The sequence below is a fragment of the Meleagris gallopavo genome, chromosome 2 (genome assembly GCF_000146605.3).
Source record: "Meleagris gallopavo isolate NT-WF06-2002-E0010 breed Aviagen turkey brand Nicholas breeding stock chromosome 2, Turkey_5.1, whole genome shotgun sequence".
In the NCBI taxonomy this organism is placed as follows: domain Eukaryota; kingdom Metazoa; phylum Chordata; class Aves; order Galliformes; family Phasianidae; genus Meleagris; species Meleagris gallopavo.
Window position 1 is genome coordinate 688,563 of NC_015012.2, and position 27,958 is coordinate 716,520.

Below are 27,958 nucleotides of genomic sequence, written 5' to 3' on the forward strand. Positions count from 1 at the left end.
TATTTATGAGTATCAAATGGCTGAAGCTTTTTACAATCCTCTCAAGAAATCTTTTTCTTGTATTAAATCCTCCTACCCTTGATATAACTAAATGTAGGTATTTATACTTCATCAGATGTTCATTGTTTAACATCATATCTCATACAGTACAGTACTGCCATACCTGTAGCAGGGTGTATCAGGCTCCTAAATATATTTCTGTCCTACCAAGGTCCCACACTGCTTTATTCCTGAAAAAGGCAATATATGCTTGACAAATCAGTGCCACCAAATTGCAATTGTAATTTATACTTAGGCTAAAGGAAGAAAGTATGTGTCTCCCTATAGGTCTTTAGCTTATTTGCATGTGTTGTTGTTTTGTTTGTTTTGCTTTCTTCTGTTTCTGTTTGGCACCTTGTATGTAAAGCAGTTAGTTTATAAATTGAGCTTTGAATTGATCAGGGCTCCACTATGCTACCTAACAGAAACAAATGATGATGATCAGGACTATTTAGCCAAGTGCCTGAATTGCAAATTAAATTGGAATACAAGATAGCATAGCTGCAGGAATAGAGAATGCTTTAAGTGGCTGAGGATGTAATGAGTGTGAATAAATGAGGATGCCAGGTGAAACTGCTAGTGCTTTAAATGGCACTATTTCAATAAGTAGCATTTTTGTTGATTCTTACATCATAAATTTTATATCTCACAAAACTCTTCCAAACAATAGCACTAACAAAACACACTAACTTCAAAACAGACAGCTTTACCCCATTGGGTAAATAAATACCTCTCATTATCCTTAAGTTTCCTCTTGCAGACTTCAAAAGCTCCACATGAGTGTTGACAGTAAATAATAGAATCTGATTACAGAAAGCAAGCAGTGCTTAAAAAGACTCTTTTATGAAACATCACAAAACATATGGTTTATCTTCTGTATATTCTGAAGTATTTAATAAGACAGTTACAGTAATCAGTTGTTTTTGTTTGTTTTTTTTTAAGAGATGACGTGCAGCAGTGTCTTGCCATAGTGCATAACTGCTTGATTGGTTCTGGGAATATTCTGCCTCCTCTGAAAGGAGAAAGGGTAGCTCACCTGTAAGTAGATTTTATTTATCTATCACAAATGTCTGTAGCATATTATGGTATTACTTCATATTTTTTCAGTATTTTCTTATTGCCATTGACACCCAGCTGCTTCTAGTGACTTTTTAAGGAACTCCCATACCAGTATGTAAAGATGCAGAAACTTAAAATATCAGTTGCAGAAGCTGTTGCAAATGTTTTTAAAGGGTATGTGACAGCATTGCATTGCTGATGCAATTTTATATGAAGGAAATGGAAGCTGGGCATATATTTGTATGTTTTTTCTCCTCCAAAAGAAGCCTGCCATCTCTAGTAATGTTTGTATCTCCCTGAACGAACACACATTCTGAACTTAGCTTCTTTCTGGCTGTTTTCTTATCTTAAAGTAGGAAGTAAATCCTGTTCAAATGCTCCTACCCTTGTGGAATGTAATAAGAACTCCAGCAAAGATGCCTGAGTGAATTTTCATTGGGAAGTAACAAGAACAATGCTTGTCGCTTTATAGTAGTTTAGGCTTTAAATAGTCTTGTTTCATAGATTGCTGCTTAAGAACTGACTTGTTTGAGAAACTGTGTTGAAATATTAATACTGAATTTGATCTCACTGTTCATGTACTTATATATCATGTTTTGAAATACGGAGAGTGTGGCTTATGGCAGAAGTCCTTATTTGGTGATTGGAAATGCACTTCTGAAATATTTTGGTTTTTGGCTCAAGTTTTGACTGCTAAAAGTCTAAACAAACTTTGGCAAGATTCGGATGTGTTGCTTTGGGTGCTCAGCTGCTGTGAGCTCCTTGCAAAAGTGAGAGTTCTCTTTTGAGAGTATCTAAGAGCATGTGTTAAGCTGGAATGCTGTGCAGAGGTAGTTACCATTGGCTATATAAAAAATCAAAGGAATCTAAGTAATCTTTTACTTAAAGAGACAATGCAAGATACTCAGCCTGATTTAGGAATATCTTCTGGAATAAGGCCACCTGAAAGGCAGTCATTGGCTGTTCTTGTACCAGTAATGTGATGTGGGACCCGTGTTAGCATCACTGCTTGATTCAGTCTGAATCCTTATCTTGGGACTATGTCTGTGGTTTCATTCTTGGTCTGGGTTGTTTAGGATCATCCTTTAGTATTTTGGGGTGGAACCTGTGAACTCTTCATGTACAGTTCAGGACAAAATTATCATCTTATAAATGTTTTGAATGGAAGATTTGAAGATTTGCTTCATTCTGTTAGTTATCTGTGCTTCCTTATTGAATACATACAATTATACAACAGCATGCTGAAATCAATTTGTGATTAAAGAAATGGAAATCTTATTTTTCTTAAATCTTAATTTTGACATGTAATAATTTGTTCTACTTAATGACTGTAGAGCTTGAGGATCCTTCATTATTTGTGCTCTGAACAGGCTTTCTACTTACTGATGAAACAATAAATCTTGCAGCCAGTTATTACATTTATATCAAGGCTTTTAAAAACCATGCTTAAAGCAGTGGATCTTTTCAATCACTATACAGGGCTCTGGATTTTCCCAACTGAAATTGAATGAATTTTGTGTATCCTTCAGTTCTTTCTTTGTGTGATTTGAATAATCACAAATTATATATATATAAAAAAAATATATAATATAGGAAATCTGAGGGAAATAGAGTGGATATGTGCACAGATAATTATTTTTTGACCTCTTAAGGTGGATTGAATACTTCAGGAGATCCCATCACGCTGTTTTACAGACTTCCTATCAAATATATGTTAGCTCCTCGTAAGTTTATTCTATATATTTGGAAGGGACAGTTATAAAGATCAATATCAATTAAACATCTTGGGAGGCTGAGTGATCCATCTGAGGCAAATGGTGATCATGATTCTGTGATTCTATGAAATGGTGTTCATTTTGGAGGTGCTTCTTATGAAATGTGTGTCCTAATGGATTACTGTAAGTAAGCAGGCATCACAGAATGGTGCCAAGATGGAATGCATGCTCTTCAGGGCCTCAGCCTTTCCTCTTCCTTCCCTAGGAAATCTCTGGGATGTTTGTAGGGAGGAAGAGATCTTCTTATTAAAAAGCAATATTAAACAGGCTGCTTTCTATGCCACGTGTCCACATTCTGCAATAAAGATTACAAGCCAACTGTATATAGCAAGTTCAGCAAAAGCACCTCGTATTAGAATAGAGAGGGTTTCATCTTAATTATGGTTGTTTTCTGAGTTCTTGGGATGTTTTTTGTTAAGATAGCAGATGCGTGCAGTAGGAGCAGGCTTGAGAACATACATGAAGCACTGATTAGAAACCTAAGGATGTTTGTTGTCAGTGACTAATTCAGTTACGCAGAATGCCTGTTTTAAGTACTGAGTGGGCAGTGTTGGTAGCTAACACTGGTGCTGGTAATATTCACTGTCCTCGTGTGGCAGTGTAGGAATAATTTAAATGCAAGTATTGCTTAAATAATAATAAAAAATCAGTAGTATATAACCTCCATTGGTGTACAGACTGCTCCCTCTGCACAGATGCTCTTTTCCTTTAGTGTCTGTTTTGTGGTTTGACAAATGTCTGTCGCCCAAGTATTTACAAACCTTGTTCTGGGGGTCTGTTTGCAGCCTTGTGCGGGGGACCATGGGGAAGGCAGTGGCAGGAGTGAAGAAGAAAGGAGAAGAGAGATTATTTCAATGTATTTAATTATTTATTTCTTTGTAGAGCCAAAATATACTGATATCTCTTGGCCTCCGTGTGTAGATATGTTTTGTTAAAGGACATCCAGTGAGTAAGAGGCAAATAAATAGCTGCTATATTACAACTCTCTCAGCCTTACTATTGCTGGTGTTTATAAGCAGCTTTCATACATTTTAATTGATTTAATTTGCTAATTAATTTAACTGACTTAGTCATAACAGTGTGTGCGGTATGAAGCAAGATGACTTAAATGAGTGAGGAGTTAATTGGTGGTTTTTTTAGTTTAAGTAATACAGAAAGCTAATCACAGAAATCTTATGTTGACCATTTGTCACAGATGCCACAGCATGGCTGAATGCTCGTTTCATTACTGGTTGGTGTAATCGACCTGTGGTGTTGCATAGAACTCTCATGAGGGGTTTGGTTTTGTTTTTTTGTAAAGGTAAATTTCAATTTGTAGTGTTACATAAATGAGGCAGTCCCCAGGAGGGCTGAGAGCACTGCTTGATCACTGGTCTGGTAGAAGCAGTGAGTCTGCCTTCCTGTCCTAAACCTTGAAAAAACAAATTGCAGCCATGAATACAGCAGACTGCTTTCCACTGACACTGAAAACATTTCCTGCTGGGTGGTTGTTGTTGCTATCATTCTTTTGAAGTTGTTTTACAATAGGAAAACATCTATTGCAAGTGCAGGACCTCTCTAGTAATGTGTGGAAAGAAGCCTGACGTGTTCTGTTGTCATACTGTTAACCTGGGATTCTTTTGTTTGATCACAGAGGTGGTATTACAGTTATTTTCATAGAAGGATGCTGATTAATGTTCATCTGTTACACTGTTCACTTCTGGAATGATAAGTTTTCTGTGGAAAGTCACTTGATCCATTTCTAGATGCTTCCCAATAGATTTTATTGCTCCCTAACACTGAGCAACTGAGAGTACTCAATTTCAGAATGTTATTGTTCTTTAATATTTCTCCTTGCTAAGAGGAGCCTTTGTCTTGTATCCCTTCCAGTTTGTGTTGGTGGGAAATGGATTTGCTTCTTGAATAGTTAACATACAAAGCTTTTCTGTTTCTATTTTCTTCACGTTAAAAAGCTTTATTTTCATTGCTTGATAAATGCTAGCTGAATATTTCAAACCTATTGTTTATCTCCAAGTATGTACGTTGGCTCGAGCCTTCTTGAGTCTCCTGCCAATATAGATTAATGTTTTCATATGATTTACTAGTTTCCCTTTTTTAAAACCTTTTGACTGGGAGTCTCTGAACAGGAATAGCAGTGGGTTTGGTACTGAATGCACCTGGTGGACCCAAAAGCATGTATGTATGTATGCTCAGGTTGCTATGAAGTGTTGAGAGTGATTGCTTTATTTAGTGAACTTGAGCTTAAATGGCTTGGATTTCATAACGCTCCAGCATTTTCTGAGACCAAGCAGTGGGTAGTTTGTATGATTCCCCTCTCTCCCCCATATTTTTGCCCAAGTTTGTGAGCAAAATTCCCTTGCTTTTTTCTGTAATTTATGGAAATAATTTACATCTTTCTGAAAACAACCATCAGAGCTTAACTAAAAAACGCCTCATGCTATTTTAAAAGGCAAAGGGAAGAAAAGAATTGAGGAGGTTACAAGGAGCAATCCTTTCTGGTAGCAGGAAGTTTTGGTGCAGCTGGTCAGAGTTGCAGTGAATTACCCTGTCACAGGTGTGGGAAAATGGCATGCACTTTTTTCCATGCTGGCAGAAACAGTGTGATGGCTGCCCTGCTGTGCAGAGTGTGTGTAGGCACACAGTGCTTCTGTGCAAGTTGTCTACCCTTTTCCCTAAGGGTCTGCTGTAATTGACAGTAATGTCAATGGTTTTTTTTCTGTTGTAATAACTGTAACGGTGTGCAAGTAGAGGTTTTTCCAGATGCAAAGAAGATAATGCTTTTAGAGGTTGAAAAATCTCACTGGTGCTTGGTTGAGTTCATGTTCGCTTCCCATTCTTGCTGCCTGCATATTAACCAGGTAATCCTCAGCAGCTGCTTTAGGGATGCAGAAACAGGGTTAGTCAAGGGACTTTTTCACCACCTCTTACATTCAGCTTGGTTAGTTAGGATGGAGCAGGCTGCCCAGGGAGGTGGTGGAGTCACTGTCCTTTGAGGTTTTCAAGAAAAGGGTAGATGTTGCACTGAGAGACATGGTGCCCATTTAGTGGGCATGGTGATGATGGGTTGATGGTTGGACTAAATGATCTTAGTGGTCTTTTCCAACCTTAATGATTCTGTGGTGCAGTATGTCTGCAGTAATTGATTCCATGGAGCGATGCTGAAAAGTTTTGTTTCTGAAAAGCTGTATCTTACTGCTGAAGTCTTGCTGAGAAAGATGCCTGCAGACACTTGAATAAAATGCTCAGTGAAATGTCTGGAAGCTGTACAAACATAGTGCATCAGTTGTTCTCAGATGAAGATGCTTATGGATTTGCACTGTAGCGAATAAGGGAATGAACTCCTCAAAGTTCTGCTTAGTTGGAATTTTTCTTCTATCCATAGTTGTGGACACTCTTTGCCCTTAAGCTTTCTTGGAATTTGTGTTGATATGAAATGAAGGGTGGTGTTATTTGTACATTGCATGAAGCATTGCAGTGACAATCTTGCTATGGGTATCGACTGTGTGGTTATGGAAAACACATTGTTTTCTTTTGTACATCCCAGGCAAAGCCTTAAGCTTTCTCTTGACCAGTACTTGAAATGCAGAGTATGGTAGCATGGATCTTTTTAGTTGGCCAACTATAAAACTTTGTTGCATTTTGAATGAGGAATTTTCACCCTACTAGCAAGCAACCCTGCTGAAATAAATGGTTCTGCATGTGGAACGATGTCATGGTTTGTGGGAACAGTCCCAGGCTGGGTCAGGATTGCATAGTACCGTGTGTTGACTTGTTGCTCCTGCTCTGCTGCTCCTGGCTTCTGCCTGGAGGGCAGAGAGATCCTTGAGCATTGTTTTTGCTTAGTTTTAAATGCTGGATTTTTGGCTAGCTGGCAATGAAGGAAAGCTCAAAAAACTGTAGTCTCTGAAGACCAGCAAGGGAAACCTGTTAAATCACACTTGAATTTTCTGTGCTGTCTCATGGATAGAAAAGTCATATGTGAACTTAATTCTTATTAGGGAGAACTGTTTAAAGGTAAAAATGTATTAAAATGCTTGAGGAAAAACATGTTGCTATGAGCTCATTTACCTATCAGCATATCCAGTGTACTGTGCAAATAATTACTTAATGTCTCTCTGCCTGAGATTGTTAATTTATCTGTTACATTTCTTTCAAGAAGTATTTGTGGTGGGATGGTTCACTTTTTCTTCCACTCCTCCTTCAAGATATTAATCTTGGGATTATTACTTTCTTGTATCTTTCCCACCTTGAAAGACCTGACCTTGAAGCAGTTCCTAACAGACATTTTTCTAAGTCAGTCGTGTAGATTCTAAGAGCAGGTTTGAGACCACAGAATCTTTGTAAAAATGTGCTTATGGCCTAAAGGACCATTTACCTTTTATTAAAGGACCAAATTTAGATTAGATATTTTGGAAGTTGTATTAGCAGTCAATTTATTTCTTGAGCACCTAGGATGATGCAGATTTGGGGGCGGGGGGAAGCTTCCAGAATGGTTTTTCAAGTTACCTTAGTGGTACTGGAAAATACAGTGAGGAAGAGGAAATGACTTGCCTCTTTATGCCCAAATCATTAAGAAAAAGATGTTTGAATTTGACATCTGTTGGTCCAGATATGACCATTGCAAGAGCTGACAAGTCTGTTTATAAAATCTCTGGTTGCAAGGCTTTTCTTGAGATTTGCACCCCTCTATCAAATCAGTGTAGTAATTGTAGCAGTCATGTTTTTAATGAGTTGCTTTTTTTCTTTTTTCTTTTTTTTTTAGAGAAGAAATAAACCTGTTTTCTAGTTCTGACAGGTAGAATTTTTCAGTTGCCTGAAAGTCTAAAAGCTTATCTTAGTATCTGGTAGGGAGTGCTCAGATGTGGAGCCAGGTTTTTCTGATATATTATTTAGCATTTATAATAGGAGTAGATTCACATTGCATCACTTACCTTTGTTTACCGTGATGGTACTGTTGATGCAATTTTTGTGAAAAATTTCTTTTAATAGGGATTACTTGCTGATACTTTTTAATATTACAGTGGTACTTTTTACTCCTGACTTTCTTTCCAAAGCAGTTGGAATAGTTTGTTGTTAAAAGCCTGAATTTGTTCATAGTAATGCAATAGAGGAGAAAAAAGGTAGTTAACATACCCTACACTTTCTTTTCTTATTTCATTTACATTCATTAGCATAACATGATGTCTGAATTTGTACTTTATGGTGGTTATATATGAAGTAAATAAGGTTCAAAATTATACTTTAAAAAAAAAGAAGACCAAAACCCTGGAAAAGTATGGTTGTTTTTGTTGTTTGTTTTTTTTTCTATAGTTACTGATTATGAACTTGAAGTAACAACAAGTATAGTTCCTGTAGATTATGGGGACCAGAGTCAGAAGAGCTCCATCAACTTAACCTGTCAGGAAAGGATCTTGCTTCAGTGCTTTGCCATTCAGCAGTCAAATTCTTCTGGCCTTCCTAGCCTAAAATGGCTACAGCCTTGCTTGTTGTGATGAGTGTGATCATAGATTTGACAGATACTGAGTTTCTGATAAAGGAAAAATCAAGATTGTGGGCTCCAAGTATCCTTACAGTGTACTTCTCTGATACAGTCTGACACATTAGTAGGGTTTCCTAATAACTGTTAGAGAACTAAGGTGTACACTTAGTTAACCCAAACCTTTTTGGCACTACCAACGTGAAATTTAGCTTGTTAAAATTAATTAAATGTCACTAAAGTTCATGTTGTCGGTGATTTTCATACTGTGTAGTAATATTTGGTTTGTTTTCACACAGAGTACCAAGCCTGGTATCTTTGGAAGAGACAAAACTGTACACAGGTGTTGAATATGGTAAGTAGAAACTAATTCTGCTCAAACAGGCTCAAAGTGTTGTGTTGTTTTCCCATCTCTACTCACCTGTGAAAGCTGTAGATTCTTCTTGAAAGCATAGTTTTGATTATTCCCTGTATTAAAGACATTTCTTGGGCCAAAATGGGATATTTGTGCACACTCCATTTTTTCTTCTGCTATGGTAAAGACATAGATATGAAATAAACACTCGAGTATTGGAGGCTTCTGTGGTTCATTCAGAAAAGGAACATTGCTATTAAAATAGCAGTGCCTTTCCCTTCTGCCTTTCTAGTTCATTTGAAGACTGAGTAAACTGCTCGAAGATCAAAGGGTCAGTCACACAATCTGGGCACTTAATAGTCACACTTCAATGGTAAAGGATTATTTGAGTCCAATTCTTTAGAGTCTGAAACATCAAAGTTGACAGAGTAGCTTTGTCCTCGGGCTTTATTGTGTTCTTCACTATCTTCCAAGTTGGAAAGTTTAAGTAAGAGTTGGAGGCACAGTAACTGCTTTTCAGATGACTGATTGTAGTTGCTTTGACACTTGTATAATCTGGTCAGTTAATTTACAAGCTGTGAGTTTGTGGCCGTGTAAGATATGTAGTAGAGAACGGGCTTTAAATTAGTCATCTTTTATATCAATTCAAGATGATCCTGGTTTAAAAGTTTCCAAGAAACTTGCTCATATTACTGAGCCTGTTTTTTGATTCTGTATTTTTGTTCTTATTCAGATCAAAGCTGTCTTTTCCTCTATTCATTGAAGGGAAATAAATCCCCAGTCTCTTATTGGCTTAATCCCCTGAGATGTATCATCTGTGTTCTTTTGGCTTTTTCTTTCACCCTGCTTAGTGTGTAACTCATTAATTTTTGTATGTTAAACAATCTGCCTTATTCTGTGGTTATAAATGAAACCATCTACCAAGGCAGAGGAGGAAGGTCCAATAATCTGTACTGTGTTTTCTGAGTAGTCTGCTCCAGGTTTCTTCTGATGTACTTCAGTATTAATTTTTGTTTATATAATAAAGAATATGTTTAATTTTGTACAGATTTATCAAGAGAGAATTATCGTGAAACTATTGCAAGGGTTACAAGGAAACTGTTACGTAAGTAGAAGGATTCAACCTTTATATAAGAAATGTTAAATTTAACATACTTTTTATGTTAAATTTAACATAAGAAACTTGTTTCCTTTACTTTGCCTGTAATACTTAAGCTTTATAGAAATTGTTTATTTTAAAGCTCTTTTCCTATATGATAATACATTATTTTTTTCCAAATTGCAGGTTACATACTTGATAATTCAGAAGATGATACCAAGTCTTTATTTCTAATAATAAAGGTATACTTGTTATTTTTAGTCCTTAAGATATGACATACTTCTTATTTTGCAAACAAGATGACTTGACTTTGGAAGATGAATATTAATTCTCATTATTTTTTTATCTGCAGATAATTAGTGATGTTTTGCAGTTCCAAGGGTCTCACAAACACGAATTCGATTCCCGATGGAAAAGCTTTAACCTAGTGAAAAAATCAATGGAGAACAGGGTCAGTAATTCTTTGCAAAGCTTAACTGTGTGGGAAGAATAGTTGTTAATGCTCAGGAAGGTTTTTTCCACATTTTCTTTGCAGTCCTAATGAAAATTTTCATGATTTTGAAATATAATTTCTGTGAAAGAATATTGTTTTGCAATATGTTTGTATTTTTATTTGGAAATCTTATGCTTTTAGCATTTTGGAATTGTAACCCACCAGTTAGCATCCTTAGACCAGAATCTGAGTCTTGGCATGATGCTCTGCTCTGACAATTGTTAGTAATTTGTGTGACCAGAGCTTCCTTTGGTTACAAAGGGAACTTATTCCCAGAGAAAATGAAAATAGGAAAATGAAAACCATTACCTGAGGTGGGGAAAAAAAACCAATATATTCTCACAATTTTCTACATTAAATTAAAAGTACCAGGTGGAAATTCAGTCAGTACGTATTGAAATCTAAACCCAGTTATGTATTTCCTTCCAGCTTCAAGGAAAGAAACAGCATATCAGAGCTTTGCTGATAGACAGAGTTATGTTGCAGCATGAGGTAATACTTTCACTTAATACTATTACTTACCCATTTACTAGAAAAGCTGATTTGTTATATTGTCATTTAGTATAAAGTTGCAGTGATCCTGCACTATTGTTTCACTGACATTATTAAAGTCTAAAAATAATCCTTTATTTGTATTCTGAATACAATTCAGTTGAGAACACTAACAATGGAAGGCTGTGAATATAAAACCTCCCACCAGGAGATGATCAGAGATCTTCTTTGTTTGTCCACAAGTTCATATGGTCAGGTAAATAACCATTTTTTGTAGTTCTGAAATATTGTGTTGGTCTTTTTCTAATACTTTTTTCACTTTTCAATTCATCTTCATGGCAATATGAAGCTTTTAATTACCTCATTTATGTTAGTTACCAATTTTGACGTAGTCCACTCTTCATCAAATTAAGAATGGGAGGAAAGTCAGCCTAAGGGCTACACATTTTTGAGCTTATTTTCTAGATTTCAAAAACAATAATTAACAAATATTTCAGTTAAAAATATATTAGCTTGAGGCTTTTAGATGTGATATTTCCAATATGATTAATAACACTGGCTTCCTAAATCTGTTTTTAGGAAGAAGGCAAACTAATTTTTAAATAATAATAATAAAATCTGGAAGAAAAAAAAAATGCATATCTGCTTTGTGTCAATGGTTGCACTATGAATTCTTAGCCCTGTGGGAATTCCATGCATATATAAATTCAAATCCATCCACAATGTCTACAGACTCTTTAGAGTTCTGCATATAGCATTCCTTATGCTGGCTGTTTGCTTTTGAAGTGATCTTAAAAATGTAGTGACCATTTTTGGCAGTATATTTTAGCTCTTCTCAAATAAATGCTTGAAACAAGTTTGTTTAGATACAGTTGTAAGGATAAGGGGAAGCATGTTGTTTAACATCTACAACAAGTAACATGCTTCAGTGCACAAATCAATCTTGTAAATTCTGCATAGGTAAAATAGCAGCACCTTACAAAACATTGATGTAGTGTATATTTTTGGTTCAGAAGATTTTCTAGTGATTTCTGTCTTCCCACAGGTCAGAAGTAAAGCTCAGCAAGCATTCTTCACAGCTCTGGGAACATACAATTTTTGCTGCAGAGATATCATTCCCTTGGTTTTGGAGTTCTTGCGTCCAGATCGCCAAGATGTCACTCAGCAGCAATTCAAAGTACTGTCTCAATAACTTTCTTTCATGTCTGTCTTTGAAAGTGTATTTACAGGGGAATTATTGATTTTTTTTTTTATTTTTTTTTTTACTAAGCATGACTCTTACGGTTCTGTGGCAGGTAGCTTAAGCAAACTAACATAAACAATTATTTAGGTTAAATGTATTGTCAGAAGAAATTTTGTTTGTTCCTAATTTCATTGTGTGTTCAGGTATTACAAAAGCGAATGTTAAGAGCTATTTTTAATGGAAGTTGAGGAAGCTGTAGTCCAAAGCCATAAAACTCACTGAGCAGTTCAGTCAACTCTAGGAGTAGAAATGGATAACTCAAAAAACTGATCACCGAAAAACATTTTAGTAAAAGCAGGTAACTTCTGATGTTGTCTGGAAATGGTGCTGATGCAGTGTCTGTCCAGGTGTTCCCTTCCTGGTCAGGGAAGCATTGTGCTCCCTCCCTTACCCTGCACCTCCTCAGTCTTCCTGACCTCAGAGACAAGTTTGGATTCTTGTTGTATGATCAGAGCAACAGATCTAGCTTCTTATCCTACTTTACCTACCTGATGTTTAATGTCAGACAGCGTGGGATTATATTGCTTACATAGCTTATTGCCATTTTTCCATTCTTGTTTCATCCTTGCACCTCTTTCTACATCTTCTCCAAGAAGGAGAAAGGAAGCCAAACTTAGTTACTTTATTCCAGTTGATGCCAGTCTTCCTACATTACAGCATATTTGCTGCAATACTACAATTTGGCATTTCTGATACTGCTACCTACCCAGTCTTAGCCTGTTCAATATTGCTGGCATGGTGAGCTAGATACTATTCCTCTGAAGACTTTACTCAACAGTAAGGTTCCCCCCAAGACTTCCTTCCAATTACCTGTGAAATTAGGCAATTTCTCATGAAGCTCCAATTTAATCACCAGTGAAATCCAACCACTCTTGGTTTCACAACTCTTGTCAATTTCTCACACAACTGTTACATCCACATCATGCTTGGTCAGCAGTTTCAGGTCTGGGCTTAGTCAGCAGCCTCGTAATTTGCCTGCAGCCCCGACATTTTTTAGTGCAGCCAGATGTGAGCATGTTTACAGAAAACCAGGTGTGATACTTAATCATTTAGTAATTTGTTCTATAACGTAACTCAAGAGTCAGATTTCCATTTTGTGAAGTAGTTAATTGTCAGGACGTGTAATTTTGTCAGAACATTTCTTTAGCACAAAAATGATTTCAGAAAATATTCAGTGTTTTGTCACTGGGGCCGTGCAATGGCATATTAATGATTTGGTAACGTGAAGATTAATTTTTGTTCTGTGTGGGTGAACACATGTAGATACCTTATATGAACAGTGCTTTACATTTATTTAAAAATTGTATCTTTAATTTTATAGGGTGCCTTATATTGTCTTCTTGGAAATCACAGTGGAGTATGTTTGGCAAATCTTCATGATTGGGACTGCATTGCACAGACATGGCCAGCAATCGTTTCCTCTGGGCTTAGCCAAGCGATGTCCTTGGAAAAGCCATCCATAGTCAGACTTTTTGATGACCTAGCAGAAAAAATCCACAGGCAGTATGAAACAATCGGATTGGATTTTGCAGTAAGTGACAGATTGCTTGGAGTTAATGGCTTGGATTCTCAGTGAGTCTGATTGCACAGAGTTTGAGACTCATTTATATGATCTAAATTAACATTCTGCTGTTGATTCTGTTGATTTCTGTTACAGAGGAATGTAGACCTGTATCTTTTAATTTGAAGTTTTGTTACTGGAAACTGTAACTTTCTGTTAAACTTCCTTATGAAAAGGAAGTTGAATTAGTTTTCCAGTGTTAATTAGTACGCTTCTTGCTGATCAGGTATAAATATGTGTATTGGTAAAACAGAGTGGTCAAATTAACCTTGTCAGTATTTGTAGCTGTGGCCACACTGTACAGATTTGCAGAACTGTCTTTTTCCTAATCAGTGTGATAAATGACATGATTTATTTTTAACAATAAGTGATAATTAATAGAAGTCTTTAATATTTAATATATTAATTTATAGAAATAGTTTCTAAAGTGTGTCTTTAACTTTAAAGTATGTGCTTGCAAGAAAAAATTCTGCATTGTGAACAGTTATCTTCACTACTTCAAGGGCTCATCTATGCAGACAGGAAATAATATATTCTTCCTATGATTCTCAAGCCTCCTTATTTCAAAGCAGAAACAAACACAAAATTTTCGCAGTTGCTCCTCAGATTGAAATCTGTGCATTTTTCTATCAATAGGTTCCAGAGAAATGTGTTGAGATAGCTGTTCTGCTGCAGAGATCAGGACATCCCAGTTTAGATTTCCCACCACTTCGTTCAGAAGAAATACAGTTAGGGATTCAGCGGCAGAAAGAAAAGAATGCCGAGGCTCTGCGGTAAGTTAAACCTCTCTCATCGCTGGTTTGTACTGTTTAGTGCTAACTGTACATTAATAATCCAAAATTGCTGAACTCAAATAGAAAATAGGGAGGGTCCAAGAATTGTTGCAATGAGTTTTTTCTCTTGGAGTGGCAGCCTCTCTCCTCTACACTTGGATTCCTTCCTCCTCCTTTTCCCTGTCCTGCCAGTTGGTGCTGTTTGCTGCATTGTGTTCATTCACCTTGTAGTGAGGGACTTTTAATCTACTTTTATGTAATTCTGTTAACAGCATCTGATTGATGATAGTTTTTTTTGTTCATTTTTTTCTTTCTGCGTGCCTAGAAACTATGAAAATTTGGTCAACATGCTGTTGGACTGCGTGGAACAAAGAAATCTGTAAGTCTCCCTTCATGTGTATGAACTGTTTTATTTCTTTATGGTGGATTGGAGTTGAATACAAGAATAAGTATCAATTCCATCAAGAGGTGCAGTTAGAATGACCAGAATTGAGTAATACTTTTCGCCCTTCAGGTAGTTGTCCAAAAGTAGTTTGTCAGTAGGAATCTTGCATAAAGTTGGTTGTGGCTAGCTTGGAAAGTTATTGTTTTTTTGTTTGTTTGTTTTGTAAAAGTACATGCAAGAACTGGGAGGCACTTTTGAATTTATGTGTGGGTTCTGTTTGTCTACACTGAAACATAACAGCCTGTGCAGGGGAATGTTGCATTACTGTCTCACAGATAAATGAGTGACTGAGTCTTGAAGTTATTCTCATTGAGATTTAGACTTATTAATATAAGTTACATCCTGGAGTTCAGCTTTGTCATTGATTAAGGTATATATTTTTGTTGCAGTTTATTGTTGTAGGAAAAAAATGTTTGCAGTCCAAATAGATTTTAATTGGTGTCATCATATTAAAAATCTTTAAAAGAATGACCTTTTAGGTCAGTATCCTACATTAGCGGTGCCATTTTAATCCTGGCATTTCAACTGGGTGTAATTTTAGTTGCACTTGTTCCCAGAGCTGTTGAAGATATCCCTAGCTGTCAGTGGAGTTCACTGACTATAGCAGTGACATATATTCAGACTGATGTTAAGTCATGTTCTATACATACATAACCTGTGTGATCATTTCTATGCAAGAGCAGTGCGTACAAAACTCTGCTACTTACTGTCTGCTTTGATTTTCAGTCCCTGGAAGTTTGAGCACATCAGTATTGGCTTTCTGTCCCTGCTCCTGAGAGATGATAGGATACTGCCTGTCCGTGCCATAAGATTTTTTGTGCAGTGTCTCAACCATGATGCAATTGTAGTTCGTAAGGTATGGCCAACAAAACTACCTTTTTGTTTTGCAGCTCAATGGGTTTTAGCACAGATATTTGCTGTTCTGCTGTGATGCAGCACAAAAACTGGGGCATGCATCCCACCCATCTTCCAGACATTTGTGTACCTAAAAGCTTCTAATCCAAGAGTCTTGGTGATGCTAGAGCTACACTAAATGATGGGAAGTCTATAAACTGTGAAAACATGAAACATGCCAATTTGTATTTATTTAGTTTAGGATCCTTTTATGTATGTGTGTGGTTTTTCTGTTTTCTTTTTGTTTTTTGCATCTGTAACTTATTATTTGAGGCAATTTCATCTCTTCTGTGTTTGCACCTTTCATTCTGCTCCTCTCCTCAGTGAGACTTGAAGGTAATAGCCACCTCCTTGTGAAGCAGGGAGATGTTGGTGCTCTACAAATGCCACACTTGATTCTTGTTTGCTGAATGACTGAAGCTGCAACCACTAGTGTGGTGAAGTTGGCTGCAGTGTTTGTTGGCTTTTTAGGGCAGAGAAGCTGGCTTAAACTCTGTCTGATGAGATGATGCAACAGCCTTCAGGTGGTAAATGTATGAAATGGATGTGGTCATACCTGGTTCTGTCTTTTAGGTGGCCATCTCAGCTGTGGCTGGTGTTCTTAAGCAGCTCAAGAGAACACACAAGAAAGTGCCCATATGCCCATATGAAATAAGTGAGTTTTATTTAAAATAAGAAATGAGATTTTAACAGGTTCTTTAGATTTTTCTGTTTAAATTCAACATGGAATCTCAAGCTTTTCATTTCTCTCTGGTTAACGTCCCATTGGTACAAAATAGGTAATGCTAAACAGTAAATTTTTTGTCTTTTTTAGAAGCATTGTGTATGTATTATATTATTATGTATTAATATACTTTGTGTTGTAAATATTATGTGTATCATTGTGTACTTGTATATATATATTAAACTATTCACTTATTTGTAGTGAGTTAAAACTTCAGAGATATGGTTATGGTCATTCTCCTTTCAGAAAGCCTTGTGCTTTGTGAGAATGACTTGTATACCTTCTTTGTCTCAGCATTTCAAATGGCACGTTTATTTAAATTCATAAAGGAATTTCTACTATTTCTATTGATACTGCTTTTAATCTCACAGAGCAAATTTTGGTACAGATTTGATGGGGAAAAAACTCTGACCAAAGATTAAATAAATTAAACAAGTCACAGTGTTTACTGGAACTGTTGGTGAACAATTTTGATAGAACCTAAGTTATTCTTGAACTAGGTGGAAACCCTAAGCCTTCTAGTATTCAGGCTGGTGACAGACTGGATAACCAGTGGCTGCACTACGACAGTCAGAGCTTACCAAAGACTAAGGAGGCGTGGGAGTCGTGCTGTTTTGTGGAGAAGACACACTGGGGATATTACACCTGGCCTCAGTGAGTACTGTTAACCAGTTGCATTAACTCTGATTATGAAATTCAGCAGAAAAAACAGAGAACTTAAGTAATGTATATTGGATTTTTTTTTTTTTGATTGAACAAAAGTAACAACAAATTATTTATCCTTTTCTTTTTACCACCTTTGTGTTTTTCAGTTCCTACTTGGCGCTCTTAGGTTTTATTTTATACAATTACTATTAAACTTCTTCCATCAAAATTATACACTGGTTTAAAATTAAAAATGGATATTTGGAAATAGTGTGATTTCAAAATAAGTGTAGCAGTCTATCACTAATAGTTCTGCATTGCTTGCTATATAGCAGTACCATTGTCGTTATAGGCTTAATTTTTTGCTGTAAATTTTCTTGCAAGTTTTGCTTTCTTGAAGTCAATGAATCCTATTTTTAATATAGTGAACACAGAAAATGGTGATAACTTTTATTTTTACTTTGAAACATTACCTTTTTTTTTTTTTAATGTCCAGGACTATGACAGTTTATGCTCCAGTTGAGCAGCAACCAAAGCTTGGACGAAGAAGAGATGAATTGACAGAGGTAAAGATTTTAGTGAATTTCATTTGTGTGGATTTTCTTAATTCTACTTCTCCTTTTTACTCTTTCTTTCTTTCTTTCTATCTACACTTTTAGAATATTGTACACAGATTTACGTAGTTGTGGAGATGAAATTCTCTGTTTTAACCTAAGTATTTTATTTGGAAAATGGCTACATAAAACATCTGGAAACACTTACTTTCCTTGATTGAAAAGATGGAGATTTGAACTCAAATACTGTGTCATGGTTATAATCATGTTGTTAACCAGCCATAAGAGATACTTGTTCTGACGCCTAGATCCTCAAAGAGCATTTTTAAAAGCATTTTTCTACTTCATTTTCATACCAACTGTGTTAGCATGAAGGAAATTACTTTATATACGTTGCATTTTCTCTATCAGTGATCATAGTATAACTGTTAATGAGAATGTCATTGTTAACTTTCAAATCTTTATCAGATTTTGGTACAAGGTAATTAATGACAGTGGGAATTACTTCTTTGTAGGGGTTGTGCAAGTGAAAGGAAAGATGATCTGAAGTCATTAATAGGGTTAAAAATTAGGTGGCACCAAAAACATTACATAATATTCTCTTTAAAACTAAAGAGAGAAATGGATAATCCAGGCATGTTTTCTGCCAGAAGTAGAAATAAAATGGAAATTGGTTCCTGAAGAGATTGTGATATCACTGTGGTGATGAAACACTGCAAAGCTAATCCTCTTTTTCTTCTTTTTCAGGCAGAACAAATTATATATGATCATTTTTCTGATCCCAAGTTTGTTGAACAGTTAATAAAATTTTTGTCTTTAGAAGACAGAAAAGGAAAAGACAAATTTAATCCTCGCAGATTTTGCCTCTTCAAGGTAACTGGAGTTCCATAACTAAATCAAATTCCTTTTTGTAGATAAATATCCCACTGTGAAAAAGTCACACACATCTTGTGTCTTACTGTTGGGAAATATATGTGTTGCTGTGCTTAATTCCATTAACCCTTTCTTTTGAACTACTTATGGAAAGAGTAATTTGGAAGTCTGTAGGATGCAATATGTAATTATATTACAAGAGCATTGTAATTTCACTTTCTGCATAGTCAAATCTGAAGTTCTTCATTATCATATGTTCTTACAAAGACAATAGTTTAGACTGGTAATTAGTGAAAGCACTTTCACGTTGTCTTTTACAGGGCCTTTTTAGAAACTTTGATGATGCCTTTTTGCCAGTTCTGCAGCCCCATTTGGAACGCCTTGTGTCAGACTCCCATGAAAGCACCCAGAGATGTGTTGCTGAAATTATAGCTGGCTTGATAAGAGGTTCTAAACACTGGACATTTGAGAAGGTGCTGTAGAAGTATTTTTGAATGGCTCTTGAAAGTTAAGGGATAAGCTTGAATTATTAAATGCATTCAACCTATGAAATTGAGGGCTGTTGATGTGTCATTGAAGTCCAAGAAAGGGCTGGAAGAAGTTACAGTATGTAATGCTCCATTGCAGTTCCTAGCTTGGTTAAGAGCCTATATAGGTGATAGCAAAATGCTACAGTGTAAAACAAAAAAAAAATTAGCTCTTAAGGTCTTAGCAAAGCTGACATCTGTAATTTTCCAGTTGGAACAAGTGCTGCTTATGTTCAACTCAGACCTGTACATTTTTATTTAGCTGGACTTTGATGTCTGGTATTTCTATGCTAAGAAGTAATTCTGAGAGAATTAGTGTTTTCATTTGAAAATAAACAAAGTGAGGAGGGGGTGCTTTAGGTGTATAAAACTGCCCTCCTACCAAAAGCAAAGTGTGCATAGTCTGATATTTAAATAGTCTGTGCAGTCTGATTGTATTTAAGTCATTATGATATGGTGCTCACATAACCTGCAGTATTTCAAAACACCTTGCAAAAATTATATATATTCCTGAAATCTTAGCTCTGATGCTTATTCCATTTTACAAATGTTGTAGAATAGCAACTCCTAGAAATAATCTTTTCTCATGTTTTGAGAAGATGGAAGGAATTGGATTAACACAGCTTAAGCAGCCATTAATTACACAAATCTTGTGGTTTGCCTTCTTGCTGAGCAGGTGGAAAAACTTTGGAAGCTTCTCTGTCCATTGCTTCGAACAGCTTTATCCAACATTACAGTGGAAACATACAACGATTGGGGCACATGCATAGCAACCTCATGTGTAAGTAGTACATCTTTAGTTTTGTAGAGTTACATCAGGATGATCAGGTTTCACAGATATGTAAATAGGAGCTTCATGGATATATTTTATCAGCTACAACTAAAAGCTGTAAATACAATATGAAAGTAACATCCACTGAAAATCTTAGAGCTCCTTAGGTAGTTTTCTTCTGCTCATTGCAGTTAGCTAAATGTAACATTTCAGAAAGGAAATAAAGCCTTCATTTTCTACCTCTTCAGGAGAGCTGCATGGGTACGATGGGTGACTTGAACTGTGCTCTTACTGTGTTTATCACTGAGCAGCATTGTTCAAATTATACATTCTTGCTTCAGAACTGTGCAGATGTGGAAAAATTACTTGCCAGTGATCTTCTAACAGTAGCATTTCTGTGCACTGTGGTGGGCTAAGGATTGTCTGAGGAGGAGAGTGAATGTTAGGTCACAAGTATCAGAAACTCTGAAATCACTCAGCAAAGTTCAGCATAGCTTGTCACCCAAAATGCTGACAGTTAATTAGTAAAATTCCTGTGTCAAATGTGATTATTCATGTATGTAGAAAAAAAACAACTAATGTTTCTTCTGTTCTGTATTACTTGATTTACCAAGCAGTTAAAAGCTTATTTTTGTGTGTAGTTTCAGTTCATACTGGATTTTGTTGTGGAAAAAGTATTTAACCTTGCACTTTCTTAAAAAATAAGCCCAAGCTGTGCAAATAAAATCTTTGTCGAAACTTAACTTGTTTATGCAATATTTACATAAAAACGCCTAATGTGCTTCATATTTCTGATACCTGCTTATTTTCAGGAGAGCAGAGATCCTAGGAAACTGCACTGGTTATTTGAATTGCTGTTGGAATCTCCATTGAGCGGTGAAGGAGGATCATTTGTCGATGCATGGTAAAATTAATTGTAACTGTTTGTGGCTGAATAAAGGAAATAAAAGCATGGATGAAATACACTGAGAGTGTATTGTGGCAGCTGACTTGTAGAAGCAAAACTGTTCCTTTTTGGTTAGCTTTCCCAACACAATGGCAGTTTATTCATCAAGTTTCATGCCCTTAAATCTAGTTAATAGAATGTGAAGTTTTGGAACTGGCGTAACAGCAGTACTATTCTTCCATTCTGTGATGTTAACCCATGTATGCACACAGCCCACACAAAGGCACTTCTGTGCTTTGACATGCTCAACACTGAAAACAAGATTTTGGGGTGGCTAGAGAAGGGAGAGACAGTTTGGTATGACTGTAAATGTCTTGTTCTGATTTCTAGCCGACTTTATGTGCTACAAGGTGGCCTTGCACAGCAGGAATGGAGAGTACCAGAGCTGCTGCACAGACTGTTAAAATACTTGGAACCTAAACTCACCCAGGTTTACAAAAACGTCCGAGAGAGAATAGGAAGGTCGGTGTTCTCTTTTGCAGTTCGATTTATTTTTTCTTTTCATAATATTTTGGTAACTGAGCATCTTAATAGCTACACTGAAGTGGTGACTGGTATCTTTGTGTGTGTGAATTCTGCTGGATCAAAATTATGTTATCGTTAACAAACTTGCTTCAGAAACATAAGATGAATTCTCCATTTTTACTTCACGTATATGGCCTGTTATTTTTATGTATGAGATTTCTAAAGCTCTTAGGAACAAGTTAACTTTGCCCAAGTGCTAGTAGGACATAATTATACAGGGAGTTCTTTAAAGAGTGTATTAGTGGCTTAAGAACTACTTGCAGATCTGTTCAGGGGAAGGAAGAGTTGTAGTTCAGTGACTGTTTAGCCCTGCTTGTTTCAATTATCTGCAGAGAGGGGGATTTGGAGAACACTTGTTTTTAAATAAGATGAGAGGAAATGTGCTTTTGATGTTCAGTACTTAATAGTTCAGCAAATTTGTATAAGATCACTTCTAGCTATATTCTTTGAACCACAGTCATGCTAACTGTATGTTGTTTCTTTGCCTTTCTTAGTGTTTTGACCTACATATTCATGATAGATGTTTCCTTGCCAAATACTGCTGCAACTAAGTCTCCTCGTGTCCATGAATTTACTACTCGAATACTTGAAAATCTTAAACCCCTCATGGAAGCAGATGAAGAAATTCAGAATCACGTTATGGAGGAGAATGGCATTGGAGAGCAAGACGAGCGAACTCAGGGCATTAAACTCTTGAAAACGAGTGAGTTACTTAATGAGGTTAACAAATGGAGGTATATTACGGCATGATGATTGAGGATTGCGGGTCATATAGCTGCAATACAGAATTTCAGTTCACAGATCTGTACTCTAACAAGGAAGTAACTATTTCAGGTCTGAGGTTTAAAATTCAACTTTAGAGGGTCAAACCTAACTGCTAGCACAGTGTAATATACAACGATCTCCTGTGCTACTCTAGCAAAAAACTTGGTTTATTGTTTATTGTCAGATTATTATTATTATTCTTATTATTATTTACCTTGTTCAGTGATGGTTTCTCTTTTTAAAAACAGTTCTGAAGTGGTTGATGGCAAGTGCAGGACGATCCTTCTCTACAGCTGTTACAGAGCAACTCCAGCTTTTACCTTTATTTTTCAAGGTATCTGCTTTAATTGCTGCTGTATATTAGTCATGTTTGATGGAAAAAGTGATGCTATACATAAATCAAAGTTACAAGGGCATTCTTATTTAAGAAGAAAACCAATAATGGCATCAGAAAACATGCATACTGATGAGGCCCGAATGTTTTCTTCTGCTAATGTACACTTACAGTTGGTAAATCTAGTCTACTAAGCGGCTTTCTCAAAGTAATGACTTAAAGATGAATGTCCCCTATATTTATTACTTGCAGGTGAAAAAGCATGTTAAGTTCATGAATGAGGACATGTTATTTCTGTCCAAATCTTTACCTACTAAGTTTCTTCTTTTGTTCCATGATTGAACAGATCTTTCTAGGTGGTAGTACCTCTAATCCTTGTACTATTTAATGAAGTTGTGTAATTTAGTGCCTCATCTACGAAATAATGCATATTTGCATGCTCAAAAACATGTTTTGCTTTAAATAAGCATCAGCCAATTATCCGGCAGTGATATAAATTACCACAAAAAGAGGATTACTTATGCAAAAATGAACTTGAAATAAAGCTTTCAATTTTTGACCTACATCTAAAATAATACTTAAGTTGGATTTCACACCAGAAGAATTGCTGTGGGGATTTAAAGCCTTAAAAAGCACCCACTTAATCATCAAGAACTTCAGACTAGTCTGACAGTTTAGATCAATAATATGTGGTGCAATAGAAGTGCTTAGCTCTACCAGGTGCACTTTTTCTGAGATGAACAAAAATGTCAGTTTTACTTCCAAGAGATTATTGTTGAGAGTATAGATCAGATTTTTTCCTAATTTACTGTTCTTTTATGAGATTAAACTTTTTTACTTTCTTTTCAGGATTTTGCTGTTAGCAGTGCTTAATTACCAATGTTAGTTTTTCCCTCCCTTCCCTTTGATCTTGTTCTACAGATTGCACCAGTGGAAAATGACAATAGCTATGATGAACTCAAAAGAGATGCAAAGATGTGTTTATCATTAATGTCTCAGGGTTTGCTGTATCCTCAGCAAGTGCCTTTGGTACTTCAGGTGCTAAAACAAGTGAGTCTGGTCAAAACAACTCAAAGCTTCATGTTATCTGATGCATTTCGTGATGGCTTTTTTGTTGTTGTTTTGCTTGTTTATTATTATAAATTGTTGTTTAAACAATTGTGTGATTTGGGAAGTAAGTGAGGGGAAAAAAGATTATCTGAAAAAGAAAAGTTACTTTATTTGCAACTTTCCCAAAAGGTTTTTAATATTTTTAGCTTTTCATATGTTATTTACTTTTCTTCACATTTTTGTTTTGTAATATTATTTATTTTTCCTTGTAGACAGCAAGAAGCAATTCTTGGCATGCTAGGTATACCATATTAACCTACCTCCAGACCATGGTGTTCTACAATCTCTTCATCTTTCTCAACAATGAAGAAGCAGTCAATGACATTAGATGGCTGGTTATAAAACTCCTGGAAGATGAGCAACTTGAAGTAAGTCACATCTCTGCTCAGCTGCTTAGCTTCACATGACTGGTTTCTTCACTTGCTCAGGTTTTATGAACAAAACCTATCAGATACAAGTTAGTACAGAAGGTATTTCTAGCTTAGCATTCTTTCTGTTTTGAAAATATCTACAGCTTTATTAGAATTTGTCATACTGTTTTTCTTTAATTTTCCGTTTCAGAAAAACAGCTGTTTAAAATGATGAAAATTTCAGTTGTTCATACTTTTTAAAAGGAATTGAATATTTCTTTCAGTTTTGAGTGCAGCTGAAACAGAGATACTCTCACCCTCTATAAATACTAGCATGGGTGTTGGTAGGAACTTAATTTTCAACACGGTGAAATATCTTCCTGTTTGCAAATTCTATAAAACCACTATTTATTACTCTAGGTCTGTTTCCCATTTAATTGTATTAGCTAATTAATGACAAACATTAATTTTACATGCCACTGACTAAAGAATTACTTCTTTACTTGCAATTAGTGGACTTTCCTTTTTTTTTGGAAAAGTTGCATATGTAACAAAGCAACCTAACATACGCTGTTACTGATCTTACATTATTCAAAAAGGTAATCGTTTGCATCCTTACACAGAATCATAGAATTACACTTGTCACTCCTAGGAGTTTTTTCTTAGTTTCTTGAGCTAGTAATACTTCACTGTACACAGACAGGAGGAGATAACATCCAAAGTCTTGGCTTTGGTACTTGTGTACTATTGAAGGCCCTGGAGTGTTCCAGGAGAACAGCGTGCTCTGAGAAGTGCTATCAGGATTGGAAGATAAAAGATAAACATGGGGGATGGGAGGGAAAGGCTGCCTTGGTGTGATTCATCATCTTGTTTGTCAGACTTCCAAAAGCTGGAGAGGAATCACAGAAATATTTTATTCTGTATGACAAATGCACAGAAGTGAAAATTTGTATTAAATGAAGTTAGTTTAAGAATGTTTAGTTGTGTTCAAGCTCAGTGAAGAGCCTTTATTGTTAGCCTTCCATCTGTTCAACTTGCCCTGCAGCATCGTTTTCACTGTCATTCTGTTTTGTTTGCATTGTTAGCAAAGATCAAGGAAATCCATCTTTGGATTGCTTGTGTGCTTTCTTCTTTCTAGAAAAGAAAAGTGAAGTATGATACCCTTCTGCCAAAACCAAAGTCTGCTGTAGTTCCTCCTGAAGTTACATTAAAAGCAGCAGTTACACCTGAGATGTGAAGCTTGCTTTTGTGAACAGGGAATTGGAAATAACTTGAAATACATGAATTAATACTTATGGCTGAAAATGTTTGACATAAAAAGAACAACACTTAGATAATTCACTCAGTCATGTCAATATTAATCTTGAGATGATCTTTCATGTCTTTCATGTCACTATTTGTTCTACTGAAAGCAGAGACTGGAAATCCTAGCCAGGCTGTTGCCTGCAAGTCAGAACACTTCATAATCTCATATAATTTTGAAAAATACCTTTTATTCACTTTATTGCACTTTAGCTGTTTTAAATGTACAAAATTATTCCCCTGTGCTAACGGAGGTGCAAATCAAAAGCTTTACCTATGTTCATAACCACTTATAATCACATTGCTATTATGGAAGCTTGAATGTTTCTCTGAAAAAAAGAATCTTGTCAATTATTTTCAAAAATGAACAAGATGAAGTATTTTGCAAAGTAATTTCTGTGTTCATTGAGAATTCTCTGATGCTGGGTTTTGAACATGAGTATCATTTCAGTAAAACCCCTACCTTTAGCTGGTGTTGGGTATCTTTACCCTGGTTTTTGTCAGTAAAGATGATTGCAAAAGACTTTTGCGAATGGCAGGGACTGCATGGAGTGTCAAACAGCTCTGTGACTATTTGAATGCAGGTTCCATGCATCCAACTGCAAACATAGGTCTCCTGGATCAAAGGATGCTGGACTCTGGGAAAGCTGTCGTCTTAAAGCAAAAGAGGAATCATGAACCTGGTTGAAGTACAGTGACTGAGGGGGGGGGAAAAAAAACAAAACCCAAATACAAAAAAAAAACCCAAAAACTGATGTGATCTTTTAGCTGGCCAAGGAGAAAGAATATACGCTCCAGAAAAATCTTGTCTCTGTGCATAGAAGTGTAACCACTGCTAAATATTGTGTCTAATTTTCATATCACCATAATATAATCATCATATCAGAGCAGGAGGAATCATTTGCAGTTCTATTTATTCAGTCAGAAGTAAAGGAAGAGTGGAAGTGGCTGTATTCAACTTGAGGTTATGTTTCAAGGGATAACCAAGTTTATATAGAAGCATCTTTTCTACAGTTTTGAATTTACTCTAGGAATCTCAGTGGTGGATAGGTGTTCAATTTGTTTCTATTTTTGTGAGTCAATGTATGGAATACATAGAATGCATGCATGGCTTGATAAGCACCTTTCTTATGACACTGCAATATTACAGTAACTGGAATATTTCCATGTGTAAGTTGTCTTCTGCATGTGCTGCACTTAAGTTTTGCTTGTGCTGTTGAGTGATGTTTGTCTTGCTTCTGTTACCTTTTGTTCTGATACTGTTGTGATTTTGTAGATCTTGGTCAGTCAGTTCTGAGCAACTACCAAGAAAATATTCTGCTACTCCTTCATAGCTTTTACATTCAGTGGGCCATCATGCGAGTATGGTGGTCTATAAATTATTTGGATGATGTGATGCATGATTAGTTTTTTAATCCGGTTTTTAAAGCTTTGCTTCTAGGTGCTTCTTGCAACAAAGAACTCATTTTATTTAGATTATTAGTTTAGAAATGAAAATAGTTCTAATTTAGCAAATAATGATGTAAACGAATACAGCTCACCTGGGAGCTTGCTCACTTTACAGCCAAGCTTCTGCCTATTTTGGGTCTTGCATTAGCACTTCATGTTTCATTTAATTGCCTAGTTCTTAAGAGACTCACAAAGTGCTGTTCAACAATACTGGCAGACTTTCAGCTCATATTTCTGTATGCTGTTAACAAAGGAAATCATGGTTGAATAATATATCGTAGAAATTTAAATGGCATGAAGTCTCAAGAGCTTATTGTTAACTTACTGTGTTTAATTATTATAGCACTTGCAGCTATACTTACTGCTTTGTGGAGGTTCAGAACATTGTGTTCAGGGATGTAATTTATTATAATCTGCTGCACTGGAGTATTGGTAGATGTTTGTACTTCAGATAGACAAATGTTCTGTTTACAGTTACTTATAACAGTATGTACTGAGCAGTAAATCAGGCAACAGCTATCAGTATTTCAGCAAGTTGATTGAGTTCTCAGTGTTTGCTAAATGTTACAAGGATTTTGTCAGCCTGCACTCATTTAAAGTGGAAGTGAGTTTGAGGGAATCCAGTGGTCTTCTAGTTGAAGTATGTTATGCTTTGGTCAGATTTGAGTAAATGAGGTGAATTGGTAATTAGCGATAGCTTGAAAGTGGGTGATTGAGTTGTCTGTACTTGTAATCCAGTAGCAGTGTAGAGGGGGTTAAAAAGCAGATCTGTTGGCCAATCGATTTAAAATACAGGTTAAAATTACATTAAGTTTTGTTCCTTTGGGCTTCAGTGTTAGAGGAATATTTGTCCAAGCAGTGATTCCATTTTTATTCCAGTAATAAAACAAAAAACAAAAGAACTGGTACCCAGTAAGCAAAGAACTGAATTGTCAACTGTGAACCACTGAAGTTTAGTTGTTGGTGGTTATTAACCTAGTGCCTGTAAATTCTCAAAGAATTCTTGTGTTATTCAAGCTGATTTTGTTCCACCCATGACACTCTGTAAATATACTTTGTGCCTTCTGTTGAAAAAATTATTCTGCTTTTGTCAGTTCTCATGTCTTCACATACATTTGAGGGGTGGGAGGAAGAATGTTTTTGAATAAAATACACCTTTTTGAGTTTGTTTTTTTTTCTGTTGGTAAAACTAACACTGATACAAAGACGATTAATAAAATTGCATAGCATGTTATTTGGGATGGCTCATCTTGTTTTCATTCAAAGTATTTTCAGACTACCTAAGGTTAACCTAGTCTGTGATGGCTATTTCTTGACAATGAAGTTAAATTACATTATTTGCTCAAGTAGTAGCTCTGTTCTGACAGATGTAGAGGTA

The 27,958-nt window shown here is 35.9% G+C and overlaps 1 protein-coding gene across 1 annotated transcript in view; it reads left to right on the forward strand.

Moving 5' to 3' along the window:
* Positions 1 to 27,958, forward strand: part of PSME4 (proteasome activator subunit 4) — a 49,329-nt gene that overhangs the window by 16,486 nt on the left and 4,885 nt on the right. Inside the window, exons 15-38 of the mRNA XM_019612487.1 lie at positions 982 to 1,077; positions 8,649 to 8,704; positions 9,753 to 9,809; positions 9,990 to 10,045; positions 10,156 to 10,254; positions 10,726 to 10,788; positions 10,949 to 11,044; positions 11,834 to 11,965; positions 13,353 to 13,562; positions 14,229 to 14,365; positions 14,691 to 14,744; positions 15,537 to 15,666; positions 16,278 to 16,359; positions 16,929 to 17,082; positions 17,570 to 17,639; positions 18,375 to 18,500; positions 18,821 to 18,973; positions 19,704 to 19,808; positions 20,612 to 20,703; positions 21,076 to 21,207; positions 21,765 to 21,973; positions 22,284 to 22,369; positions 23,291 to 23,419; positions 23,692 to 23,847. Coding sequence (XP_019468032.1) covers positions 982 to 1,077; positions 8,649 to 8,704; positions 9,753 to 9,809; positions 9,990 to 10,045; positions 10,156 to 10,254; positions 10,726 to 10,788; positions 10,949 to 11,044; positions 11,834 to 11,965; positions 13,353 to 13,562; positions 14,229 to 14,365; positions 14,691 to 14,744; positions 15,537 to 15,666; positions 16,278 to 16,359; positions 16,929 to 17,082; positions 17,570 to 17,639; positions 18,375 to 18,500; positions 18,821 to 18,973; positions 19,704 to 19,808; positions 20,612 to 20,703; positions 21,076 to 21,207; positions 21,765 to 21,973; positions 22,284 to 22,369; positions 23,291 to 23,419; positions 23,692 to 23,847 — 2,680 coding nt within the window. The remainder of the gene's footprint in view (positions 1 to 981; positions 1,078 to 8,648; positions 8,705 to 9,752; positions 9,810 to 9,989; positions 10,046 to 10,155; positions 10,255 to 10,725; positions 10,789 to 10,948; positions 11,045 to 11,833; positions 11,966 to 13,352; positions 13,563 to 14,228; positions 14,366 to 14,690; positions 14,745 to 15,536; positions 15,667 to 16,277; positions 16,360 to 16,928; positions 17,083 to 17,569; positions 17,640 to 18,374; positions 18,501 to 18,820; positions 18,974 to 19,703; positions 19,809 to 20,611; positions 20,704 to 21,075; positions 21,208 to 21,764; positions 21,974 to 22,283; positions 22,370 to 23,290; positions 23,420 to 23,691; positions 23,848 to 27,958) is intronic.